This window comes from Schistocerca nitens, chromosome 6, assembly GCF_023898315.1.
Source record: "Schistocerca nitens isolate TAMUIC-IGC-003100 chromosome 6, iqSchNite1.1, whole genome shotgun sequence".
Classification (NCBI taxonomy): Eukaryota; Metazoa; Arthropoda; class Insecta; order Orthoptera; family Acrididae; genus Schistocerca; species Schistocerca nitens.
The window spans coordinates 496,502,805-496,528,331 of NC_064619.1; the positions used below are offsets into that span (position 1 = coordinate 496,502,805).

At 40.3% G+C, this 25,527-nt stretch overlaps 1 protein-coding gene across 1 annotated transcript in view; it reads right to left on the minus strand.

Moving 5' to 3' along the window:
- Positions 1-2,101: 2,101 nt before the first annotated feature.
- LOC126263663 (meckelin) overlaps positions 2,102-25,527 on the minus strand; it is a 206,375-nt gene continuing 182,949 nt past the window's right edge. The window contains exons 15-16 of the mRNA XM_049960771.1: positions 2,374-2,516; positions 2,102-2,237 (exon numbers count right to left, since the gene is read on the minus strand). Of these exons, the coding sequence (XP_049816728.1) occupies positions 2,157-2,237; positions 2,374-2,516 (224 nt within the window). The 3' untranslated portion in view covers positions 2,102-2,156. The remainder of the gene's footprint in view (positions 2,238-2,373; positions 2,517-25,527) is intronic.

Below are 25,527 nucleotides of genomic sequence, written 5' to 3' on the forward strand. Positions count from 1 at the left end.
AAGCTTGAATTTTGTGTGTATGTTTGTGTTTGTGTGTCTATCGACGTGCCAGCGCTTTTGTTTGGTAAGTCACATCATCTTTGTTTCTAGATATATTTTTCCCATGTGGAATGTTTCCCTCTATTAATATATATATATAATAAAACAAAGATGATGTGACTTACCGAACGAAAGTGCTGGCAGGTTGATAGACACACTAACAAACACAAACATACACACAAAATTCAAGCTTTCGCAACAAATGGTTGCTTCATCAGGAAAGAGGGAAGGAGAGGGAAAGCGAAAGGATGTGGGTTTTAAGGGAGAGGGTAAGAAGTCATTCCAATCCCGGGAGCAGAAAGACTTCCCTTAGGGGGAAAAAAGGACAGGTATACACTCGCACACACACACATATCCATTCGCACATACACAGACACAAGCAGACATATATATATAATAAAAAGAAGGCCTTACAATAAACAATTCTGTCAACATGTGCCATACAGTTACCTTTGCAGAATGAAGTGGATGAAGTGGAACAGGTTGATGTGCAAGCAGATTTTCTGTTGCCCATATTCTGTAGTTCTACGTATTGACATGTCCTTGGAGATGGAAATGGACTTTGTCTGTCCACAGAATGTTCCAGGGTCATTCATTGTCCACCTCCATATGATCAAGAAATTCTACAGCAAACAATGGTCTTACTGGCACGTCAGTATGAAGCAACTCCTGAACACAGGTAATGTTGTACGGATAACAGAGCAGGATGTTTTGTAGCATTTTATGCATCATGCTCACAGATAAATCTAGAGTTCAGTCAATTCCCCTGCACTGCGTGTTTGGACGTCATTGGTCTACCCTGCCTGCAATGCTGTGATCATATCTACTAATGCCGAATCAATTGTTTTCCTCCCACGGCCACATTGTACTTCAAAAGAAGCTATCCTGTTGGATTTCACAGTCATTTTCTCCAGACCCCTTGCAGACATTGGACCAATGCCTTTTTTTATACCATTTAGTGTCCGGAACTTCTACAGAGCTCAATTTACCAGCAGCATGGAATCCTGCATTGAAACAGTCATACCGAGCATCTCAGACACAAACTGAGGAACAACCGTGTTCTCCTAGGCTTCCATTTTCCATATTCTGCCGCTTACACCACCATCTAGTGGTAAAATTTTCATTTTTACATCGTTTTCCTCCATAACATTTCCCCTTTCTTCAATAATACATAGTATCCTGAATCTATAACCCTAGGGTTATAATTTGCAAGCCCATTCAGAAATATATCGAATCTAACAGCAACAAACAGATCACACTTCTTTGAGGGTGTCCATGCTGAAACTGCTATCAGTAACCATGAGGCAGTTGCAGCAACATTAATTATCAAAGTGCAAACAGTGACTGATACAATTAGAGAGATTTAAATGTTCAGTAATGTAGAAAAGAAGAGACATTAACGTCATATCTCAAGGAGGAACTTGAAACATTTAGCTCTAGCGACAACAATGTTGAGAATGTTATATTTTTTACTGAAAAAGAGTACTGTAATTGTAGAATGGACATGTTCCACATTGTAGCACAAGATCTCGATTAAGATCCATAGAACATGCAAAAAAAGCAACTAAAGGAAATGATAAAGAGAAGCACAGGGAGAGAGATTTAGAATAATGAAAAAAACCACAGCTGAAATTTGATTTTTTCACTAACATAGGAGAATGTGTTGTTAAACACAAAAAAGCATTATAGAACTGAACTACAACTTTTAGTTTGTATTCCACAGTGTTATGGTTACTTATGGTTACGAAACATCAATACCACACAGCAGGAAAATGTATACAGGAATTACTTATTGATGCAATAATGTACTGCAGTCTGATTGCCTGCGTTCCAACCAAATGGCATTCATTAGAGAGAGAGGGGGGGGGGGGCAGAGAGGAGGGAGGGGGGGGGGGAGAGGGGGGGTTGTTTGTACTAATGCTACAATAGAGTCCATATTAACTGTATTTAAACTAAGGTTATCTTCTTACTAAACAAAAAAAGGAATACAAATATACTAAGTTACATTCTTTACAAAAATAAATGTGGGCATCCTTCCTTAAATACTATACAACTAATACTGAAATACAGATATTAAATACACATGTTTTCTCCATCACACATCAGACATTGTCTATTCAGATAAGAAACCTATCATCTATCAATGTTTTCCTTGTTAAATTCCTTCTTCCTCCAGTAGTTCTGATTATAATTACTACCTGTAAGAAAAGAAGAAGAGTGAGATAAATGCTGTGCTCAAATGAAATGCTAGAAGCAAATTCAATTATTATTTCTTAAGAGCTAATTACAACAATACTCCAACCTGGAGTTTCCATTGTTTGAATAGCTAATTACCTGTACAATACAAATAGTAATAACTGCAGACAGCAGAAAATCTTGGCATAATAAATCCATGGAGGAGAATATTATGAGTTCAAACCCAGCCAATGTGAATTCATACCCACTGAATAACAGTCTGTCAAATGAGTGTCCATTATCTGAAATAAGAGAGACTTTTTCACACACTTACACTGAGCTTGACCTCCCTTGAAAATTAATTAGACTAATAAAATAACAATTCATTTGCAGCTAGCTAATAAAGATTACAGATACACATGCAAAAGCTCATAAAATCGCAGTAGCTTCCAAAAGTTACCATAAATCTCTGAGTTGTTACATGTACTTAAATCTATGTGCATTTCATAAGCCAGCTGTATGTGAGTGGTTACCATTTCTCACTTTTTCTATCCAGGAATTTACATCATAATAATATTAAGTAAGAGAGAGAAAATATTATGATAATATAAATTCCAAGATGGAAAGAGAAATAAAAAATTAAAACATACAGGAACTGTCTCAGTTGGATGTGAACAGTGGTTTGTGAATATGCACACTTTAGCAGTCAGAAAATTACACTAACATACAACTTTTTTCTAGCATTAGAACAAAGATTTGCTTTCTTGCACATACACAAGACATCCATATGAACATCTGTACAACAAAAGTAGTACCACAGTGTGCAGCTCAACGGTGTTTTTTTATGGTTGCATCTTTCACATTTCATTTTGTGTGTGTGTGTGTGTGAGAGAGAGAGAGAGAGAGAGAGAGGAGAGAGAGAGAGAGAGAGAGAGAGAGAGAGTGAGGGGGGGGGGGAGGGAGGAGGAAAGGGAGAGAGAAAGAGAGAGGGGGGGCAAGGTGGGGGGGGGGAGGGGGGAGTGTATGAGGTACTACTATTACTACTAAAACAGAGCAAAAGCTCAGCAGCTTGAGTGTATCTAATCTTTTAAGTGTTTCTAAGTGTAACCCATTAATTGCCTGTAGATTTAGAAAAAATCGCATGAAGATGGAATCAACAACTCAGCTGGACATCAAACAGCTCATCAGTCAATAGCGCCAAGAGTATCTAATCAAAGACTGTTTCTTAAAAATAACTCAGTCTCTGAATAAACATAAAATCTCTTCAGAAGTCTTGGTAAAATAAATTCTACAGCAACCGATAACACACGTTGCCACTTCTTTTGTAATGCAGAGACCAAAGAAATACTTCTTCAGTTTCCAAAGGTATATCATTGTCTTTTGAGACAAACAGTGAGATTTGACATAGAATTTAGTGAAGAAGAGAGAAGCTGGCTGTCATATATTCTAAATGAGCTGGAAAAGGATCTTGGAACAGAATAGTTACTGAAAAAACAGAACCAACTCTCAACATAGTAACATGTTTCTATTAAAGAGATGGATAATTTGTCTCTTTTATTTGCCATCAGAGTGGAAGGGTTAACATACTGTGTAAAGCTAAATTTGCTATTTCCTGCTTTTGGCTGACTGAGTTCAGGCACAGCAATATTTAAAATGATATCTCTAGACAAATTTTTTCTAAGTGTCAGCACAGGCTCATCAACAGCTGAGTTGAAAGAAACTCTTAGTTATAGAGACAATAAAAAGAACATTAAGCAAATTCCGCAAATGCCTAGGCTCAACTATCAAGTAGACCCCCACTGTTTAAAACAATGTACTGGTACAAAATGTGATACACTACAACAAAAACAATTTTCAGTGTATTAGGATTGGTATTGCAAAATATTGCAGGCCAAAAGGTTCTCTTCAAAGCCAACAGTGTCACAATTTGGAGAATGGTCCTCAACACTATTATATCAATACAAAGTGCCTTATACATGGCAGAAATGATTCAGCAAATACTTGTACAAAGAATCAGAAAATGTACGTTGAAATGACAAAAGTCATGGGGTACCTCCTAATACCATGTCAGAGCTCCTTTTACCAGGTGCACTGCAGCAACTCAACACTGCATGGAGTCAACAAGTGGTTGGAAGTCTCCTGCAGAAATACTGAGTCACACTATCTCTAAAGCCATTCATTATTGTGAAAGTCTTACCACTGCATGATTCTGTGCACCAAATGACCTCTCGATTACATCTCATAAATGTCTGATGGGATGCATGTCAGGTAATCTGTATGGCTAAATAATTCATTCAAATTGTCCAGAATGTTCTTCAAACCAATCATGAACAATTATGGCCTGGTCACATGGTGCATTGTCATCCATAAAAATTCCATTGTTGTTTGGGAACATGACATGCATGAATGGCTGCAAATGGTCTCCAAGTAACTAGGACCCAGTCCATTCCATGCAAACAAATCACACACCATTATGAAGCCACCACCAGTTTGCCTAGTGCCCTGTTGACAACTTGGGTCCATGGCTTCATGGGGCCTATGACCCTACCATCAGCTCAAAACTACGATCAGGACTCTTCTGAACAGGCCATAGTTTTCCACTCATCTATAGTCCAACTGATATGGTTGTATACCCAGGAGAGTTGTTTAAAACAATGTACTGGTACAAAATGGGATACACTACAACAAAAACAATTTTCAGTTTATTAGGATTAGTAATGCAAAAATATTGCAGGCCTAAAGGTTCTCTTGTTGTTAGCAAAGCCACTCATGTTGGTTGTTTGCTGCCATATCCCCTTAACTTTGCATTTCACCACACTGTCCTAACGGATACATTCATTGTACATCCCACATTGATTTCTGTGGTTATTTCACGCAGTGTTACTTCTCTGATAGTGTTGACAACCCAAAATAAACGTTGCTGTTCTCTCATTAAGTGAAGGCTGTCAGCCACTGCAATGTCCATGGTGAGAGACAATACCTGAAGTGTGGTATTCTCAGCACACTCTTGATACTTTGGATCATGGAATATTTAATTTCCTAACAGTTTCCAAAACAGAATGTCCCATGTGTCTAACTCCAACTACCATACCACGTTCAAAGTCTGTTAATTACCATTGTGTGGCATAATCACATCAGAAACCTTTTCACTTGAATCACCTGAGTACAAATGACAGCTACATCAATGTAGTGCCCTTTTATAACTTGTGCACATGATACTAGCCCCATCTGAAAATATCACTATGACTTTTCATCTCATTGTGTGTAATTTGTATTTATATTTGGAGGATCCTTTTCCAAAATACTAGAAGCTCTCAAGGAATAGAGAGGAAAAAGCACAGAGTTCTGGTGAGCTTCCCAATGAATTTTACCAATGTTTTTGGCACATCATCAGAGCATCACTACTGGAACTGGCAAATGACATATAGCTTGTTGACCAAATACCCAAGAAACAGAAAGAGGGGATTATAATTGTATGTTAAAAAAATAGAGCAAACAAGGCCTATTACACTGCTCAAGGCTGACTTCAAAATGGTAATATAAGTGGTCAAACTGAGGATAGAATCCATTTTTGGCAAAAGTATCGGGGTGCATCAGCACTCTGCCATACTTGGGTGAAGCATTATAACTGCAGCATGTACTCTCTGAGGTGTCATCAGCATAGTTGCAGAAAGTAAAATCAAAGGTGGTTTACTATTCACTGACTCTGTAAAAGCTTTCGATCATGTCAGCCATTAATTCCCACATCAGATACTCCAAATAATGGATAATGAAGATCATTTCATGAACTTCTCATCAATGCTAGCTCCAAGATCTTACTTGGTGGACACTTGAGTAAAAGTCTATCTATTGGTCAATCTATGAGGTGAGGACATCTGGTGTCAGTGATGGTATATGCTATTGCTGTTGAAATTTTATTGGTTAATACAGTGTCACAGATACAAGGTCTAATGCTCCACAACATCAAGAGTTTTGCAGAATGCAGATGACATCTGTGAAGCTGTCTCATTGCCTGGATACCTCACAAAGTTGGTGTTTATTCTCAGAGACTTCACAACAATGACAGACCCCTAGAAAATACAAAGGTGATGACCCACAACTGGAAAGAAGTACTAAATAAATTAAGTGCTCTTTTGAAAACTCATTATGACTGGGAACTAAACTTACTTCAGAAAGTTAAGATGATAGACATATCAATGGCAAATAAACTTTGGTACATGGGGAACATATAATCTATATATAACCTATCACAGATCTGCAGGCCAACAACATCCAATAAGTCTTTTGCTTGTTTTTTATCGAGAGCCAAAGAAACTTCTTGGCAGATTAAAACTGTGTGCCGGACCGAGACTCGAACTCGGGACCTTTGCCTTTCGCGGGCAAGTGCTCTACCAACTGAGCTACCAAAGCATGACTCACGCCCCGTCCTCACAGCTTTACCTCTGCCAGTATCTCGTCTCCTACCTTCCAAACTTTACAGAAGCTCTCCTGCGAACCTTGCAGAACTAGCACTCCTGAAAGAAAGGATATTGCGGAGACATGGCTTAGCCACAGCCTGGGGGATGTTTCCAGAATGAGATTTTCACTCTGCAGCGGAGTGTGCGCTGATATGAAACTTCCTGGCAGATTAAAACTGTATGCCGGACCGAGACATGAACTCAGGACCTTTGCCTTTCGCGGGCAAGTGCTCTACCATCTGAGCTACCTAACCATGACTCACGCCCTGTCCTCACAACTTTACTTCTGCCAGTATCTCGTCTCCTACCTTCCAAACTTTACAGAAGCTCTCCCGTGAACCTTGCAGAACTAGCACTCCTGAAAGAAAGGATATTGCGGAGACATGGCTGTGAGGACGGGGCGTGAGTTGTGCTTATGTAAAACAATGTATAGCCTATGTCTGCCCAAATTGAGGGATCATTTAGAAATTTGAACTAAATCAGCCAAGAACTTTTAGAGATTTTTGAAAACAACCCTCCCGCTTTATGTATTACATACACATATGCTAAGGAAAGAAGCTCTAACTTCTTAGTGTGTCAAATAATGAAACCATTTTTTGTGTTCTACTTGATGCAAATATGTCTCCATTATGTTAATAAATTGTGAAGTTACTATTAATAAATTACTTCCGGGGGGGGGGGGGGGGGGGGGGAACAGAATCTACAAATGCAGTGCCATCACAGCTAAAGCTTAAGCCAATAGTTTCAACTGACTGATTACTCTAGCCCCTAAATCCCTGGATTTCAAGACTAGAGTAGTTTTCACATAAAACCCTATAAGCCATAGCCCAACCAATAATAACCACGGTGGCAGAATTGCATGTCTGTATGTGTAAATCATGTTTAAAACATTCAAAAATACTATAGTTATTCTCAGATAATGTTACAAAAGTTTCAAAAATATTAACAGTCTCCAATAAAGAAGCTAGGCCACTGCCTCGCAAATGCTCAAAATAGATTATCAGTGACCAAAATTTCAAGTTGGAATTTAAGCCAAATTCTCAAATCTGTAACAACATATTGCTGATATAGGACGAATAAGTAAAATACTAGTACGTGTAAATAAAAAGAACTTCATTATGTGTATTTTGAACATGAGTCCTACATGCATCTACAACTGTTGTGGTCTTCAGTCCGTAGACTGGTTTCATCCAACTCTCCATGCTAGTCCATCCTGTGCAAGCCTCATCATCTCCGAAAAACTACTGCAACCTACATCATTCTGAATATGCTTACTGTAGTTAAGCTTCGGGCTCCCTCTACAATTTGCACCACCTACACTTCTGCCCACTATCAAAGTGACAATTATTTGATGCCTCAGGATGTCCCCTAGTGACCATTTCTTATTTTAAATCAGGATGAGCCATAAATTTCTTTTTTCCCCAATTAGGTTCAGTACTCTTCCATTAGTTATCTAGTCTACCCATTGAATTTTTAGCATTGTTTTGTAGCACCATATTTCAAAACCTGTTTTCTATAATATGCCAATTTCTTCAGTTATATCACATGAAACATTCATCAGGTATGCCAATTAAACCGTTTTATTTGCAATACAAAAAATAAACTCAGAGATATGGGATGAACACAATAACTAATTTCTGAAGAATAAAAATAAAAACTTTCTTGACTGAGTGAATATCCAGTAATCAGAGGTCCAAAAAGTAACACAGGTTGAATCCCTTAAGAGCATGTAGGAATAAATTCTGTAATACTGGCACTAAGTTCAGCACTTCCTAAGCTTAGGAGAAGTAACAAAATAGAATACCAAGTTCTCTCCATTTGTCAGTCTTCTGTTGGGTCAGTCCCACTCTACAGTGACATCTAACAGTAAAAGAGTCAATTGCGGCATCGCGTCATCCAGGTGAGGTCTCCCAAATGCAGCTGGTTGCACTGAAACTGCTGGTTTCCACCATAGTGCAGGCCTAAATATTATAGAATGTTTTGATTATAGCAAGGTGGATCAGATCATTCAAACAGAAAGTAAATCAGCACATCCTGCTGCACTCTGTACCACACCATCATGTCTGCCAGTTCCACAATGCAGCCCAGCTCCCACAGCATGTGACAACCTCACAGCTGACTACATTTGTACACCTGAAGATGAGAATATAATTTTCCTGAAACCAGTCATGGGAATAATAAAACAGACTCTCAACTGAAGTGGATATTTTCAGTCTCAACATGAGGCTCAATTGCAGATGTTTTGTAAACAAAATCCTATGCACTCACTGGAGCTTTCAAAGGTGTATTACCAAGCACTGTAAATAACATAAAAAATTTAATTCTTGATGAACTACATGTATAGTGAAAGCATATTCCAGCTAGAACATGAAGGTATGAGGCGAAATGAATAATTATCAGCAATTTTAAGAATTAGTGCAACACTTGCCATAGCAAAAATCAATTCAAATATAAACATTATTACTGAATTAACATAGTTACCATAAGAGAGAGGGAATATTAAAGAAACTAGTAAAAATGAAATGCCCCAAAATTTGGTACATAAAGCAGCAAAATAGATTTTATTACCTGCCCTTGCATGACACTTCTTATGAACTGTATACGAAAGGCTGTCTAATACACAAACTAGAAGTGTTTGAAAAGTTTTTGACCAGATAGATTGAGTGAACGAAGACTAGAAGAGATGGTCACAGAGGAAACACAAACAAGAGGTGTGGATGAGGCATAGAAGTGGGAACTTTGAGGAAGATCTACAGTATGAAGAAAGCCATTTCAAAAATAGAAGATGACAGCCTACATAAGTAAATGCAGTCAAGCACAGAGCCAGACAGTGGACTGCTAGGTTTTGATATGAAGAATAGTGAGTGACAGGACAGAGAGAAACAATTCCAATTGTTGTCCACTCTGGAAGATAAGCAACAAGACTACATTAAATATGACCAATAGAGAAGAAGAAATAAGATGAGAAACAGAAAAATTGAGAAAGAAGAAGGAATAACATCTGGACAGTTTCTTATAAAAATCAAAGGCATACTTCACAAATCATGGTGAGAGGCAGAACAGAAGAAGCATAGTGAAAAAGCAACCAAGAGCCTGGGAGAGAGTAGGGGGTGGGGGTAGGGGGGCTGGAGATAAACTAAACTGAGAAGTGCATGAAAGGCTGCAACATGTGACTCAGCAGGTTTATGTTGGACTGAAAAATTGCTCAATGAGGCTGAGAGTGACGTATTGTTGGTTGGTGATGGTAGTAACACAGAAGAGAAAATTAAAAACATCCAGTTGAGGGCACTATCTATCTCTGTGAACATTGGGGCCCAATAGTGCCAGCTGAGATACTTGACATGGGCCACGAGTTTCATTTCATTGTCTATCAGGGTGTATACGCAGACAACGAAAAAAAATTCCCAGATTTTTCCCGGATTTCCCGGTTAAAAATAAATTTTCCCCTGGGTGAAAATACACTTTTTCAGTGTTAAGTGGCAGTATACTTTCCCTCGGAACTGTAAAAGTTCTAAATCCTTTGAATGGCTATGGTTTTACACACTGGCGTAGAATTTCTCAACGCTATAGAAAACAAAACTCAGGAAGGGGGAAAAATCACGTTTTGGAAAGACCTTTGATGTGTACCCACAAGTACACTGCATATTTTCATATTACGAAAGTATAAATGGGAATTCCACCAAACACTGCATGTTACTTTCCGAAGCATTGAAATCGAGATTGCGATGCGCTTTTGTAAGCCAGTCACAGCTCATGTCACATGATCTCGCCACCCGATGACAGTGGATATTCAGAGCGTAGGACACATTATGTAGTCAGCCAACAGGAAGATCTCTGTTAAGTGGCGCGAACACACAAATAGGAAAAGTTAATAATACACACAGTGTTGCTACAAGAAAAGCAAAGTTTTCACGTATAATATTGGTCTCTAAGATTTGTGGGGACGTAGAACCACTGGCTCACCCCGCAATAATATCGCTACCCTATGGCAGCGAAAACAACTGTATCTTTTCCAGATCAGTTCTCTGTAGTACATGCTCTATGCTACAGGCATTGTGTATAGGCTGCGAGAATAAAAGTATTCATAGTAAGTGACAGGAGAGCGAGTTATTATCTATCATCGTAATTACCATACCCGCTCTCCATTGCCTATAGATTAAGAAGCTCTAAGAGAAGCTAAGCTTTCACATGTAATGTTGATCTCTTTTACACATGTTACACTTTAAGATACATCACACAAATGAAATCTTCTGCACTCGAAATTCTTCTAAATAGCTTGTCCTCAAAGAACTGATTTTTAAATGAGAGTCAAATGCTCTGTGATTTACGAAATCAGTTTCAGCAGTTGTCAGAGAGTGCCATATAAAAGGTGTTGCCATTCTTGCGCAGTTATGACGACGTAGGAAGCCTGTATGTTCGTACGTGTAAGACATTTAAAGATCTTACATTGTGTCATAAAAGAAACAGGACATCGGAGAATACTCCAAGAGCATGGTGAACCATATTACAATGCATAATTTGGCTTCTACTGCAAATTCGCATGTCCAGATTCCCAATGAAGTAGGCCTCGACCTGACATTAAGCTTTTCAGTGTAAGTTTTCTAGGACTACCAGTACTGTCTTATCTCATGTTTGGTTCTTTATTATGGTATAATGCCATATGTGAAAACATGCACTTGAAATACAGCGAACAGTTGAAACTAGCCAGTAGTGTAGGATTAAACACTTCATCTCAAATAAATTTACTGCAGAAAAGATTAATAAAAGCCAAATCTCTTAAGCAAACAGACAAAACAAAATTCATTGTTCTGCAACACGTTTAATGCTTGACTGTCAGAAATGTGGAAATACAATAAGATCTGAAAATAATAACATTTTAGCCCTCCGTAATTAATGTGAATGTATTTTAATTCACTTGATAGCTCCCGGCCACAGAAATCGGTTTAGTTTTCATATGACGTGAGAGCAGTAAACAAAGAGGAAATGGCAAAATCACTAAACGTAAACACAGCACACGCGCAGACTACCCACCTCCCCACTACAACTCGGACTGCTCCGCGCATTTGCCCCAGATCTACGATATTTCCAAACCTCTCCCCCTCCCCTCCCTCCCCCACCACAAATGTTTGAGATAGAATGACAAAAATTTTAAAAATCGACTTTTCAAAAAATGCTCATATTGTAACACACATCTTTCTGAACAGTCTGATACATAAAACACACATGTTTGAGGAAATTTAAGACATGATATTTGGTCTTCAGTGTGCCAAAGTGCAGTGCCACGCCTCTTCACACAGCATTCTTCTATCACACATCACTGTATTTCACTCTGTGGAATTCAAACGTGTAGATTTTGTAATGGATGTCATCAACCTATATTCACGACAGTAGGAATTAAAATGTCCTGTGGCGTTTCTCATGCTCCCAGTTGGGCAGACCCTCTTAAAAAAAAAAATAGTACACAAGACTGGTGTGATTTCTCGATCTGATTACATCTATTTTGTCACTGTCTGCTAGATGAAACGAAATAGGCCTATCTAATATTGAAGCAGTTGTAACACACACCAAATAAACGAGACTGTTTTGGCACAAATGGTCATTTTTATAGCACGACAGAATGTAATTCACAAAGTACCAATATCAGATGCCTATTAGGCCTACTAATAGCAAAAAGCTTTATGTTAGGAAATAGTTTCACATTTCATTCATACTGTAATGGTGACTTCTGCCACCGGATGTATCCGGATGACCAAATGTAGTGGGAAGACACCAAATGTAGTGGGTGGGTTCCAGGAGTTGTCGTATTAAAACTCAGCGAGAACTTTCCAAACGATTTATTTGTTTCCACTACAGCGCCCCATTCACCTCGGTCCGCATCGCAGGGTCCCGCAATGCTGAGGACACCGCCCCAGCGACCCAGTGCAATGCACTGTGTCAAGCCGGCCCTGTACACCAGCTGCAGAGTTCCAATTACATCAGGATGGCTCCGCCAGCACCCGACTCAATGGCCACCGTCCTCCTTGTCTCCACGCTGCTCCGCCGGGAGCTGTAGGCTGGCCCTGCTGCTACTTCTTCCTCCCTGGCATAGCTGAGAACGTGGTGGCAACAACCACCCGTGATCCGGCGCCCGAATCTGCGACTGCCAGCAGTAGCGAGCCAAAGAGCGGCCCGTTCTGGCTGGCTGCAAATCCCGCGTTGGCCCCAGAGGGTCGAACCGAGGACCCGCCGTGGACTGGGACGCTGGCGCCCCATCTGTTGCTGTGTGTAGCCCGGCAGTGTGTCATACCCTGCCGTCCAGGAGAGCTGCCAAGCTTGAACGAATCTTGTTAGAAAATGGCACCTATTTATAATCAGCTGTGCACCTCTGTTTCGCTAACGCGCCGCTTTGCGTCACATACGCACCACACCCCAATTGCACCAGTGGGCTCCTTCTTACTGGAACCTGTGACATGCAAATCACTGTGTTTACTCTTTTCAGGGGTTCGACGGCCCTGCGGCCTCCGTTCCACTTCACAACCACTGGTCAGCGTAGCTTACTGCAATCTGGCCCGCACCTGGCTGTAACTTGTGTGCTCAGAAATGTTGTACTGAATCTAACTTTCCTACCTTAAACTGTGGTGCCACTACAATATGCTCCAGCTTCTCAAGCATGAGATTGAAAAGTAGTAGTATGATCAACTTTTGTGCAAATTTGGAATCTTCATATTCTACCATAATTTGCACGATGTTCCCGTTTCTTCTCCTTCCTCGTTCCAATTAACAATCTTGTCATCACTAATTCTGTAACTATTCGTGCCATTGTTAAGACTCATTCTCTGGTTAGCTTCACTAACCCTGCCACAATCACCCGTTTAGTTATCCCACGTTTATTCTCTGGTTAGGCGTTTTTGCATGTCAGTACAACGTGTTTTCCGCACTACTCCCAGAGTTGAACTTAATCGGCTGCTAGCTGGGGACTGTACACTAGTAAGTGTAGCAATCTGGCCAAAACTTTTCTGTCAAAATTTCATTTTCTTGGATACACTGAGTAGATAATATGTAATCTTTCTTAACTGTTATTCCTGTTTGTCGTTTATTTGCACTCTAGTAGTCTAAATCTATGGATTTTGCTAGTAATTATAACAAAGCTGATCATTCGCAAACCCTGTCAACCACATAACAAACAGCGATTGGCATTCACTTGTTTGGCTTTATTCCACTCTGCTCGTATAGCCCTGCCCCCTTCTGTCTGCAGTACAGTTCATTTCTAGATGAGACCGAGATTTCTCTGGCAGAGAAATCACATACACTATGCATGCATTCAAAAACCAACTTACGATTCATTCATATATAAACTTGGAATATGTTCAAAAATGTTAAGAAATCAACAGCAATGCGTTTCAAAATCATATGAATAATTCATAGACCAACATGTGCTGGGTGCTAGATGTTTTGTGAAACAAGGTTTTTTCCCCTCAAGAATATGAATTTGGCACCCCCCTCCCCTGAAATTTCCATCCGGGGCACACATCCCAGTTTGCCCCTCCACTCCCCACCATGGCCCCTAGATCCGGGCTCGGTGCATGTGCGAGAATGTGGCAGCTTGGGTGTGCCAGTAAAATTTTTTACGGGTAGCATTTGGCTGCTTGCTGCTACTGCTTATACAGCTAACAGCCGCACTTCAGTAGCCAGAAGCGGGTGAAGGTGCCACTCATATGCGACTCAACTGCGCTTGCACATAAGCCTGCCCGCAACTGCTCAAACGAATGCAATGTAAACAGTTGTGACGTCACGCTCATCAGAGTCAATCTGTTGTTATGAAGCATTGCATAGTCTTCCTAAAGCCTTTGACACATTTTGCTGGTGGCAGACGCTTGTATGAGCACTGTGTTTTGTTTTACAGGGTGCATTCCCTTTGCAACTGAAGTTTTATTTTTCTAATTTCTCTCGTTCATGTTTTATTGCTGCAGTATTATTCTGTAGTAACGGGATACAGTAATATCCTTTGTTAGAATATCAGTTCTTACGAGCCAAAATTACAAAAATTTAACTGAAAACTAAAACAATGAAAAATTCCCAGAATATAAAAAATTCCTGTGTTTTTTCCGGTTTTCTCCAGGATGAAAAAATTCCCGGTTTTTTCCCGGATCTCCCAGTTGTCCCGGGTTGTATACACCTTGTCTATGTAAGAAATAGAGCAAAGACAGTGTGGTATCGGCCTCTATTCAGTCAGTTTCAGTTTCAAATATGTGCGCTGTCAGTTACACTGTCGCATTTCCTACAGCTGCCACCGTGGCATGAAGGTGGCGTGAACGATGACACTACTGCCTATGAGATACAAGCATCCCCTCTCCAGTGGTAGCTGCACTGCAGTTCAAACATTCATGCACTGTCCCCATTTTGTATGTTTGCCAGTTGAATAATATTTACATACTTTCATAGTGACCAAGGCTAGATGTCTTCTGAATAGACATTTTATTGAAGAGTGATAGATTCATAAATCTTTAATATCTGCACACATTTGTACATGCAAATCTACCGTTAGCAACTGATGACAGAAATACAACAACAAAGATACGTATATTTTTACTATTTGATATTAGATGAGGAATAAATTAATATCTCAATTCTCTGATCATGAACTGCATCTCTTCCTCACTCCTGTTCCTTCTAAAGAACCACGCAGCATGCAAGGAAGGCATAACAGACAGAAATGGAGCATCAGGCAACACAGGAAAAATTAGAACTAGCAATGAACTGCCTTTCTTCCAATGAACTCCTATGTAATGCTGATAAGACGAGGGAACTAATTCTGGGTTTGGCTACAGCTGTAGAAAGTAAATCAGTAAAACTGTTATGCATTCACACTGATTCAAAATTAAACGGGGGGAACATATTAGCCAGAGAATAACAAGAGTAAGCTGTCTTATGTCGATGCTGACAGGTGCAGTCCCTGGTGAGTACCTGAAAGTTGCATATTTTGCCTGTTTCAACCACACATTTCCTACAGCATGCTGCTATGTCAGTGAAATTCTGGAATTTAAAAATAAAGTAATCAGAATAATCAGCAAACTTACACACAAGGAACACTGCTGTCCCCTCTTTATCAAGTTCCAGATATCAACTGTTGTTTCCGAGCAAGGTGGCACAGAGTTTGGCACACTGGACTCGCATTCTCGAGGACGACGGTTCAAACCCACCTCCAACCATTCTGATTTAGGTTTTCTGTGATTTCCCTAAAATCTCTTCAGGCAAATGCTGGGATGTTTCCTTTGAAAGGGCACAGCCAATTTCCTCCCCTATCCTGCCCTAATCCGAGCTTGTGCTCCATCTCTAATGACCTCGTTGAGGGGACATTAAACACTAATCTCCTCCTCCTCCTCCTCCTCAATTGTTGTTAATCTATGCACATACACTCCTGGAAATTGAAATAAGAACACCGTGAATTCATTGTCCCAGGAAGGGGAAACTTTATTGACACATTCCTGGGGTCAGATACATCACATGATCACACTGACAGAACCACAGGCACATAGACACAGGCAACAGAGCATGCACAATGTCGGCACTAGAACAGTGTATATCCACCTTTCGCAGCAATGCAGGCTGCTATTCTCCCATGGAGACGATCGTAGAGATGCTGGATGTAGTCCTGTGGAACGGCTTGCCATGCCATTTCCACCTGGCGCCTCAGTTGCACCAGCGTTCGTGCTGGACGTGCAGACCGCGTGAGACGACGCTTCATCCAGTCCCAAACATGCTCAATGGTGGACAGATCCGGAGATCTTGCTGGCCAGGGTAGTTGACTTACACCTTCTAAAGCACGTTGGGTGGCACGGGATACATGCGGACGTGCATTGTCCTGTTAGAACAGCAAGTTCCCTTGCTGGTCTAGGAATGGTAGAACGATGGGTTCGATGACGGTTTGGATGTACCGTGCACTATTCAGTGTCCCCTCGATGATCACCAGTGGTGTACGGCCAGTGTAGGAGATCGCTCCCCACACCATGATGCCGGGTGTTGGCCCTGTGTGCCTCGGTCGTATGCAGTCCTGATTGTGGCGCTCACCTGCACGGTACCAAACACGCATACGACCATCATTGGCACCAAGGCAGAAGCGACTCTCATCGCTGAAGACGACACGTCTCCATTCGTCCCTCCATTCACGCCTGTCGCGACACCACTGGAGGCGGGCTGCACGATGTTGGGGCGTGAGCGGAAGACGGCCTAACGGTGTGCGGGACCGTAGCCCAGCTTCATGGAGACGGTTGCGAATGGTCCTCGCCGATACCCCAGGAGCAACAGTGTCCCTAATTTGCTGGGAAGTGGCGGTGCGGTCCCCTACGGCACTGCGTAGGATCCTACGGTCTTGGCGTGCATCCGTGCGTCGCTGAGGTCCGGTCCCAGGTCGACGGGCACGTGCACCTTCCGCCGACCACTGGCGACAACATCGATGTACTGTGGAGACCTCACGCCCCACGTGTTGAGCAATTCGGCGGTACGTCCACCCGGCCTCCCGCATGCCCACTATACGCCCTCGCTCAAAGTCCGTCAACTGCACATACGGTTCACGTCCACGCTGTCGCGACATGCTACCAGTGTTAAAGACTGCGATGGAGCTCCATATGCCACGGCAAACTGGCTGACACTGACGGCGGCGGTGCACAAATGCTGCGCAGCTAGCGCCATTCGACGGCCAACACCGCGGTTCCTAGTGTGTCCGCTGTGCCGTGCGTGTGATCATTGCTTGTACAGCCCTCTCGCAGTGTCCGGAGGAAGTATGGTGGGTCTGACACACCGGAGTCAATGTGTTCTTTTTTCCATTTCCAGGAGTGTACATAGCACTGCTTTATATCAAAAGCAATATAAATGAGTTCGAAACTAGAGGGACTATACACCCTTACAATACCAGAGCCAAACTGAACCTTGATATACCGAGACACATACTCACAAATACTGCAAACTCACACAAAATAATATCCTTAAAAATTTTTTAATACACTTGCAATATCCACACGGATACTGCTCTATAATATTTTCAAAGTTAAGTTGTATGACTGGTTACCCAAACACCCATTTTACAAGACAGCCAAACTACTTGAAATAAACATGCTTGACATTAGTACTTAAGGATATTTTTATGAGATATGGAACTAAATTGTAAAAACTTCCGTGCAAAAATTATTCTTCATAGTATATTTAATGCACAAACCTATTCCACTGAAAGTGGTCAATGGTGGACAAACTGAATAAACGCTCTTCCCTGTAGCACACCTGAAGTTACTTCTAGACCTGCAATGACTCTCCATCCAAGATATTGTGAACTGTGAGTTGTGGTTAATTCATCTCACGATATATATTTGCAATCCATTTGGTTTGCGTACAGGAGACATGTCATAAATTTATAATACAGTTACAATGATTTTTTACACTAATTAGTAATAGCACTAAAATAAGGAATAACACTATAAGGATATTTCTTGGAATATGTAACACATTGTATCCAGCTCAAATTACCAGTGCCTCACATAGCTTTCTTTTAAGTGGACCTAAATTCATCTGTATTAACTTGTTGCCTTTTAATTTATTACACATTTTCATTCCCATGTATTGAGGTCTCTGGGCATAAAGTTAGAGGTGGTGGGTAGAGAGCATAATATTTTGTTTCTAGTATCATGTGAATGAACAAAGTGGTTTCCCTCAAATAATTCATGCCTGGTGTACAAAAAGATAATAATATTTGCATTGCAAATGCAAAGCTGCTCAGTTTGTTTGCTAGATATTCAATGTGTGCCTGCCAGGTCAAATTTTTATCTACATTTAAACCTAAGAATTTGACTGAGTCAACTTCTTCTCTATCCTGGTTGTTGTGAACAATTTTAATCTGCTCACATTCTGACAGTTTGGTTTTGAATTGCATCACGTGAGTCTTACATACGTTTAGATTCAACCCATTCAGCTGCAACCAAGTTTCTAAAGTACAGAGGGTACTGAATAATTTGCAACATTTAAAGAGATGCTAACCCTCTGCTTTCTGTTTGAGAAGTAAGATTTAAGTCGTTGTAGAGCACTGCCACTAATGCCATACCTTTCAAGTTTGTAAATAAGCAATGCATGAATTACAGAATCAAATGCCTTTGTGAGGTCACAGAAAATTCCTGACACCTTATTTCTCTTGTCTAGTGATGTACTCATTGTTTCAATGAAACTGTTCGCTGTATCATCTGTCCATGAACCATGGATCTTGCCGTTGGTGGGGAGGCTTGCGTGCCTCAGCGATACAGATGGCGTACCGTAGGTGCAACCACAACGGAGGGGTATCTGTTGAGAGGCCAGACAAACATTTGGTTCCTGAAGAGGGGCAGCAGCCTTTTCAGTAGTTGCAGGGGCAACAGTCTGGATGATTGACTGATCTGGCCTTGTAACATTAACCAAAACGGCCTTGCTGTGCTGGTACTGCGAACGGCTGAAAGCAAGGGGAAACTACAGCCGTAATTTTTCCCGAGGACATGCAGCTTTACTGTATGATTAAATGATGATGGCGTCCTCTTGGGTAAAATATTCCGGAGGTAAAATAGTCCCCCATTCGGATCTCCGGGCGGGGACTACTCAAGAGGACATCGTTATCAGGAGAAAGAAAACTGGCATTCTACGGATTGGAGCGTGGAATGTCAGATCCCTTAATCGGACAGGTAGGTTAGAAAATTTAAAAAGGGAAATGGATAGGTTAAAGTTAGATATAGTGGGAATTAGTGAAGTTCAGTAGCAGGAGGAACAAGACTTGTGGTCAGGTGATTACAGGGTTATAAATACAAAATCAAATAGGGGTAATGCAGGAGTAGGTTTAATAATGAATAAAAAAATAGGAGTGCGGGTTAGCTACTACAAACAGCATAGTGAACGCATTATTGTGGCCAAGATAGACACAAAGCCCATGCCTACTACAGCAGTACAAGTTTATATGCCAACTAGCTCTGCAGATGATGAAGAAATTGATGAAATGTATGACGAGATAAAAGAAATTATTCAGGTAGTGAAGGGAGACGAAAATGTAATAGTCATGGATGACTGGAATTCATCAGTAGGAAAAGGGAGAGAAGGAAACATAGTAGGTGAATATGGATTGGGGGGAAGAAATGAAAGAGGAAGCCGCCTTGTAGAATTTTGCACAGAGCATAACTTAATCATAGCTAACACTTGGTTCAAGAATCATAAAAGAAGGTTGTATACCTGGAAGAATCCTGGAGATACTAAAAGGTATCAGATAGATTATATAATGGTAAGACAGAGATTCAGGAACCAGGTTTTAAATTGTAAGACATTTCCAGCGGCATATGTGGACTCTGGCCATAATCTGTTGGTTATGAACTGTAGATAACTGAAGAAACTGCAAAGAGGTGGGAATTTGAGAAGATGGGACCTGAATAAATTTAAAGAACTAGAAGTTCTTCAGGGAGAGCTTTAGGGAACGATTGAAAAGAAATGGGGAAAGAAATACAGTAGAAGAAGAATGGGTAGCTTTGAGAGATGAAACAGTGAAGGTAGCAGAGGATCAAGTAGGTAGAAAGACAAGGGGCAATAGAAATCCTTGGGTAACAGAAGAGATATTCAATTTAATTGATAAAAGGAGAAAACATAAAAATGCTGGAAATGAAGCAGGCAAAAAGGAATACAAACGTCTAAAAAATGAGATCGAGAGGAAGTGCAAAATGGCTAAGCAGGGATGGCTAGAGTTCAAATGTAAGTATGTAGAGGCGCATATCACTAGGGGTAAGAAAATACTGCCTACAGGAAAATTAGAGAGACCTTTGGAGAAAAGAGTACCACTTGAATGAATATCAAGAGCGCAGATGGAAACCCAGTTCTAAGCAAATAAGGGAAAGCAGAAAGCTGGAAGGAGTATATAGAGAGTCTATACAAGGACGATGTTCTTGAGGACAATATTATAGAAATGGAAGAGAATGTAGATGAAGATGAAATAGGAGACATGATACTGAGTGAAGAGTTTGACAGAGCAGTGAAAGTCCTAAGTCGAAACTACGCCCCAGGAGTAGACAACATTCCATTAGAACTACTGACAGCCTTGGGAGATCCAGGCCTAACAAAACTCTACCATCAAGTGAGTAAGATGTATGAGACAGGCGAAATACACTCAAACTTCACGAAGAATATAATAATTCCAATCCCAAAGGAAGTAGGTGTTGACAGATGTGAATATTACCGATCTATCAGTTTAATAAGCCACAGTAGCAAAATACTAACACGAATTCTTTACAGACGATTGGAAAAACTGGTAGAAGCCGACCTCGGGGAAAATCAGTTTGGATTCCATAGAAATGTTGGAGCACGTGAGGTAATACTGACCCTACGACTTATCTTAGAAAATTGATTAAGGAAAGGCAAACTTATGTTTCTAGCATTTGTAGACTTAGAGAAAGCTTTTGACAATGTCGACTGGAATACTCTCTTTCAAATTCTGAAGATGGCAGGAGTAAAATACAGGGAGCGAAAGGCTATTTACAATTTGTACAGAAACCAGATAGCAGTTATAAGAGTCGAGGGGTATAAAAGGGAAGCACTGGTTGGGAAGGGAGTGAGACAGGGTTGTAGCCTATTCCAGATGTTATTCAATCTGTATATTGAGCAAGCAGTAAAGGAAACAAAAGAAAAGTTCAGAGTAGGAATTAAAATCCATGGAGAAGAAATAAAAATTTAGAGGTCTGCGGATGACATTGTAATTCTGTCAGAGACACAAAGGACCAGGAAGAGCAGCTGAACGGAATGGACAGTGTCTTGAAAGGAGGATATAAGATGAACATCAACAAATGCAAAACGAGGATAAAGGAATGTAGTCGAATTAAATCTGGTGATGCTGCGGGAATTAGATTAGGAAATTAGATGCTTAAAGTAGTAAAGGAGTTTTGCTATTTAGGGAGCAAAATAACTGATGATGGTCGAAGTACAGAGGATATAAAATGTAGACTGGCAATGGCAAGGAAATCGTTTCTGAAGAAGAGAAATTTGTTAACATCGAGTATAGATTTAAGTGTCAGGAAGTCGTTTCTGAAAGTATTTGTATGGAGTGTAGCCATGTATGGAAGTGAAACAAGGACGATAACCAGTTTGGACAAGAAGAGAATAGAAGCTTTCGAAATGTGGTGCTACAGAAGAATGCTGAAGATAAGGTGGGTAGATCACGTAACTAATGAGGAGGTATTGAATAGGATTGGGGAGAAGAGAAGTTTGTGGCACAACTCGACTAGAAGAAGGGATCGGTTGGTAGGACATGTTTTGAGGCATCAAGGGATCACAAATTTAGCATTGGAGGGCAGCGTGGAGGGTAAAAATCGTAGAGGGAGACCAAGAGATCAATACACTAAGCAGATTCAGAAGGATGTAGGTTGCAGTAGGTACTGGGAGATGAAGAAGCTTGCACAAGATAGAGTAGCATGGAGAGCTGCATCAAACCAGTCTCAGGACTGAAGACCACAACAACCACAGTGCTTTTCCCCTGCTGAAAACCAAACTCATTGTTTAGATTAATAGAATATTTTGCAATGAAATTTTGGATTTGGGCAACAGCAAGTTTTTCAAATATTTTGGATATGACTGGGAGAATTGAGATAGGATGATAATTTTCCATGATTACTCTTGATCCCTTCTTGAAGAGTGGTTTGACTTCAGCATATTTCAGTAACTCGGGGAAACAGCCATCTTCAAAACATTGACTTATTATTTGAGGTACTGGGTTTGCAATTTTACTGACCACTACTTTAATAGCTTTGGTCGGTATTCCATCCCAACGTGTAGATTTTATTTTTTAAAAATCTTTTGAAGTTTTAAGAGTTTTCATTTAGGCCAAAGAGATTTACTCTGCTGTGATAATCTGTTACATCCACACCAGACTTTGCTACATTTATAAAGAATTCATAAAATTACTCTGATATTTGAGTTGAACTTACAATAGTGATATCAGGTGTTCCCCAGGGTAGCGTCCTGAGACCTCTGCTGTTCCTGATCTATATAAATGACCTGGGTGACAATCTGAGCAGTTCTCTTAGGTTGTTCGCAGATGATGCTGTAATTTACCGTCTAGTAAGGTCATCCGAAGACCAGTATCAGTTGCAAAGCAATTTAGAAAAGATTGCTGTATGGTGTGGCAGGTGGCAGTTGACGCTAAATAACGAAAAGTGTGAGGTGATCCACATGAGTTCCAAAAGAAATCCGTTGGAATTCGATTACTTGATAAATAGTACAATTCTCAAGGCTGTCAATTCAACTAAGTACCTGGGTGTTAAAATTACAAACAACTTCAGTTGGAGAGACCACATAGATAATATTGTGGGGAAGGCGAGCCAAAGGTTGCGTTTCATTGGCAGGACACTTAGAAGATGCAACAAGTCCACTAAAGAGACAGCTTACACTACACTCGTTCGTCCTCTGTTAGAATATTGCTGCGCGGTGTGGGATCCTTACCAGGTGGGATTGACGGAGGACATCGAAAGGGTGCAAAAAAGGACAGCTCGTTTTGTATTATCACATAATAGGGGAGAGAGTGTGGCAGATACGATACACGAGTTGGGATGGAAGTCATTAAAGCAAAGACATTTTTCATCGCGGCAAGATCTATTTACAAAATTTCAGTCACCAACTTTCTCTTCCGAATGTGAAAATATTTTGTTGAGCCCAACCTACATAGGTAGGACTGATCATTAAAATAAAATAAGAGAAAGCAGAGCTCGAACAGAAAGGTTTAGGTGTTCGTTTTTCCCGCGCGCTGATCGGGAGTGGAATGGTAGAGATAGTATGATTGTGGTTCGATGAACCCTCTGCCAAGCACTTAAATGTGAATTGCAGAGTAATCATGTAGATGTAGATGTAGTATTTCTTTAATGTCGATTTTTGAAATTTCTTGGTTACAGGCTTTAATACTTAACTTAGATTTAAGGACTGACCACACTGCCTTTGTCTTATTTTTATGGTTTAAAATTAGCCTGTTATTTGCCAATTGTTTTGCTGCCTTGATGGCTCTTTCAAGTATATATAGAGTCTGACATAAACAATGAAATCAATATCTTTATTATATTTTAATTCTCTGTGCAGTTACCTTTTCCTTACACTGCAAATTTTTATGCCCTGGGTAATCCACTTTAATTTATTCATCATTTTATTGCTGCAGAGTCTAGGTGGAAATGTTTCATTAAAGACACCTAGCAAGCTATTTCAGAATGTCTCCAAGTTTTCACCACTCGAGTTACAATGACCAAAAAGCCATTTTTTCTCTTTTAGCTTATTACTAAATATTAGTAAGTTTTCTTTGCTAAAGTTCCTTCTCACAAAGTTCGCAATATGAAATGCTCCTGTCTGTCTAAGCAGCTTAATGAATAATGCACAATGACCTGAATTACCCAGAGCTAGACAAAATTTATACACATCTTCAAACACGTATTTACTTAGAACGTAGTCACTACAGGTTACTAACTGGCCATTGTCTCTGGTATGTGATATCAATGTTAAAATCAGAAGCTATTACATTTTTCTTCTTCTTTTTCTCTACGATGGTCTTCTAGCCTAATTTGAAGCTAAGATAAGAATAGCTCTGTTGTTGACCTCCCTGGGAGACTGTGTATTGAAATAATTATAATATTTGCTAGTGCATCCACTATTTCTACAAAACAATTTCTGGTCTCATAATTCATTTCACTATGTAGAAGCATACATGAGCCTCCATGTGACTGGTTTCTTCTGCGAAAGGTACTTGCTAACCTGAAGTTCCTTATTTTGTTTAAAATTTTAATTGTGTCCTCAGTAAACCAGTGCTCATTTAAACAACCAACTCTAGTATTTGCACTTTCTGACAGGATGATTTCTATTTTGGAGATTTTATTGTATGAAGCATCAGTGTTTAAACCATTTATATTCCAATGCATAACATATCTGCTTTGACTATTTCCAGAATGAGATTTTTACTCTGCACCGGAGTGTGCACTGATATGAAACTTCCAGGCAGATTCGAGTCTCGGTCCAGCACACAGTTTTAATCTGCCAGGAAGTTTCATATCAGCACACACTCCGCTGCAGAGTGACAATCTCATTCTAGAAACATCCCCCAGGCTGTGGCTAAGCCATGTCTCCGCAATATCCTTTCTTTCAGGAGTTCTAGTTCTGCAAGGTTCGCAGGAAAGCTTCTGTAAAGTTTGGAAGGTAGGAGATGAGATACTGGCAGAAGTAAAGCTGTGAGGATGGGGCGTGAGTCGTGCTTGGGTAGCTTAGATGGTAGAGCACTTGCCCGCGAAAGGCAAAGGTCCCAAGTTCGAGTCTCGGTCCGGCACACTTTGACTATTGCTTATAGGGTTTAGCACATTTCTTGTCAGATAATAGTTCGTTTTTGTCTTTCTTAATGCTACACAAGTTTTTTACCCTCATTACTACTTATCAGTATCCCTTGTATTTTATGATCTGGCAAGTATCTACGAACATCTTACTCAATATTTTTGAGCCCAACCTATTCAGACATAGACCATCTTTGGCAAGACACATTGGACTTTGAAATTTGTTGGGATCAATGAAAGTGAATCCTACTTTATTGCACTGCTTTTTAATATTGCCATTTATCCTCTGCACATAGCTGTCACTCACCAATCTCCTGTACATAATGCCACTGATTTTTATTCTGGAATTTGTGTAGAGGCTTCTGGCCGTTCGAATAAGGTTCCTGATGTGGTTTGCAATTTCTTCTTCACTGTTGTTTCAAAGGGAATTTGTTCCCACATGGATAAAAACACCTTTTGGATTTATGTTACCCTTAACTGCTGCACTCTCGCTTGAGTTTAAGACATTGTTTAGATGTTTATGCAATTGATGTGTCGCGATTCAT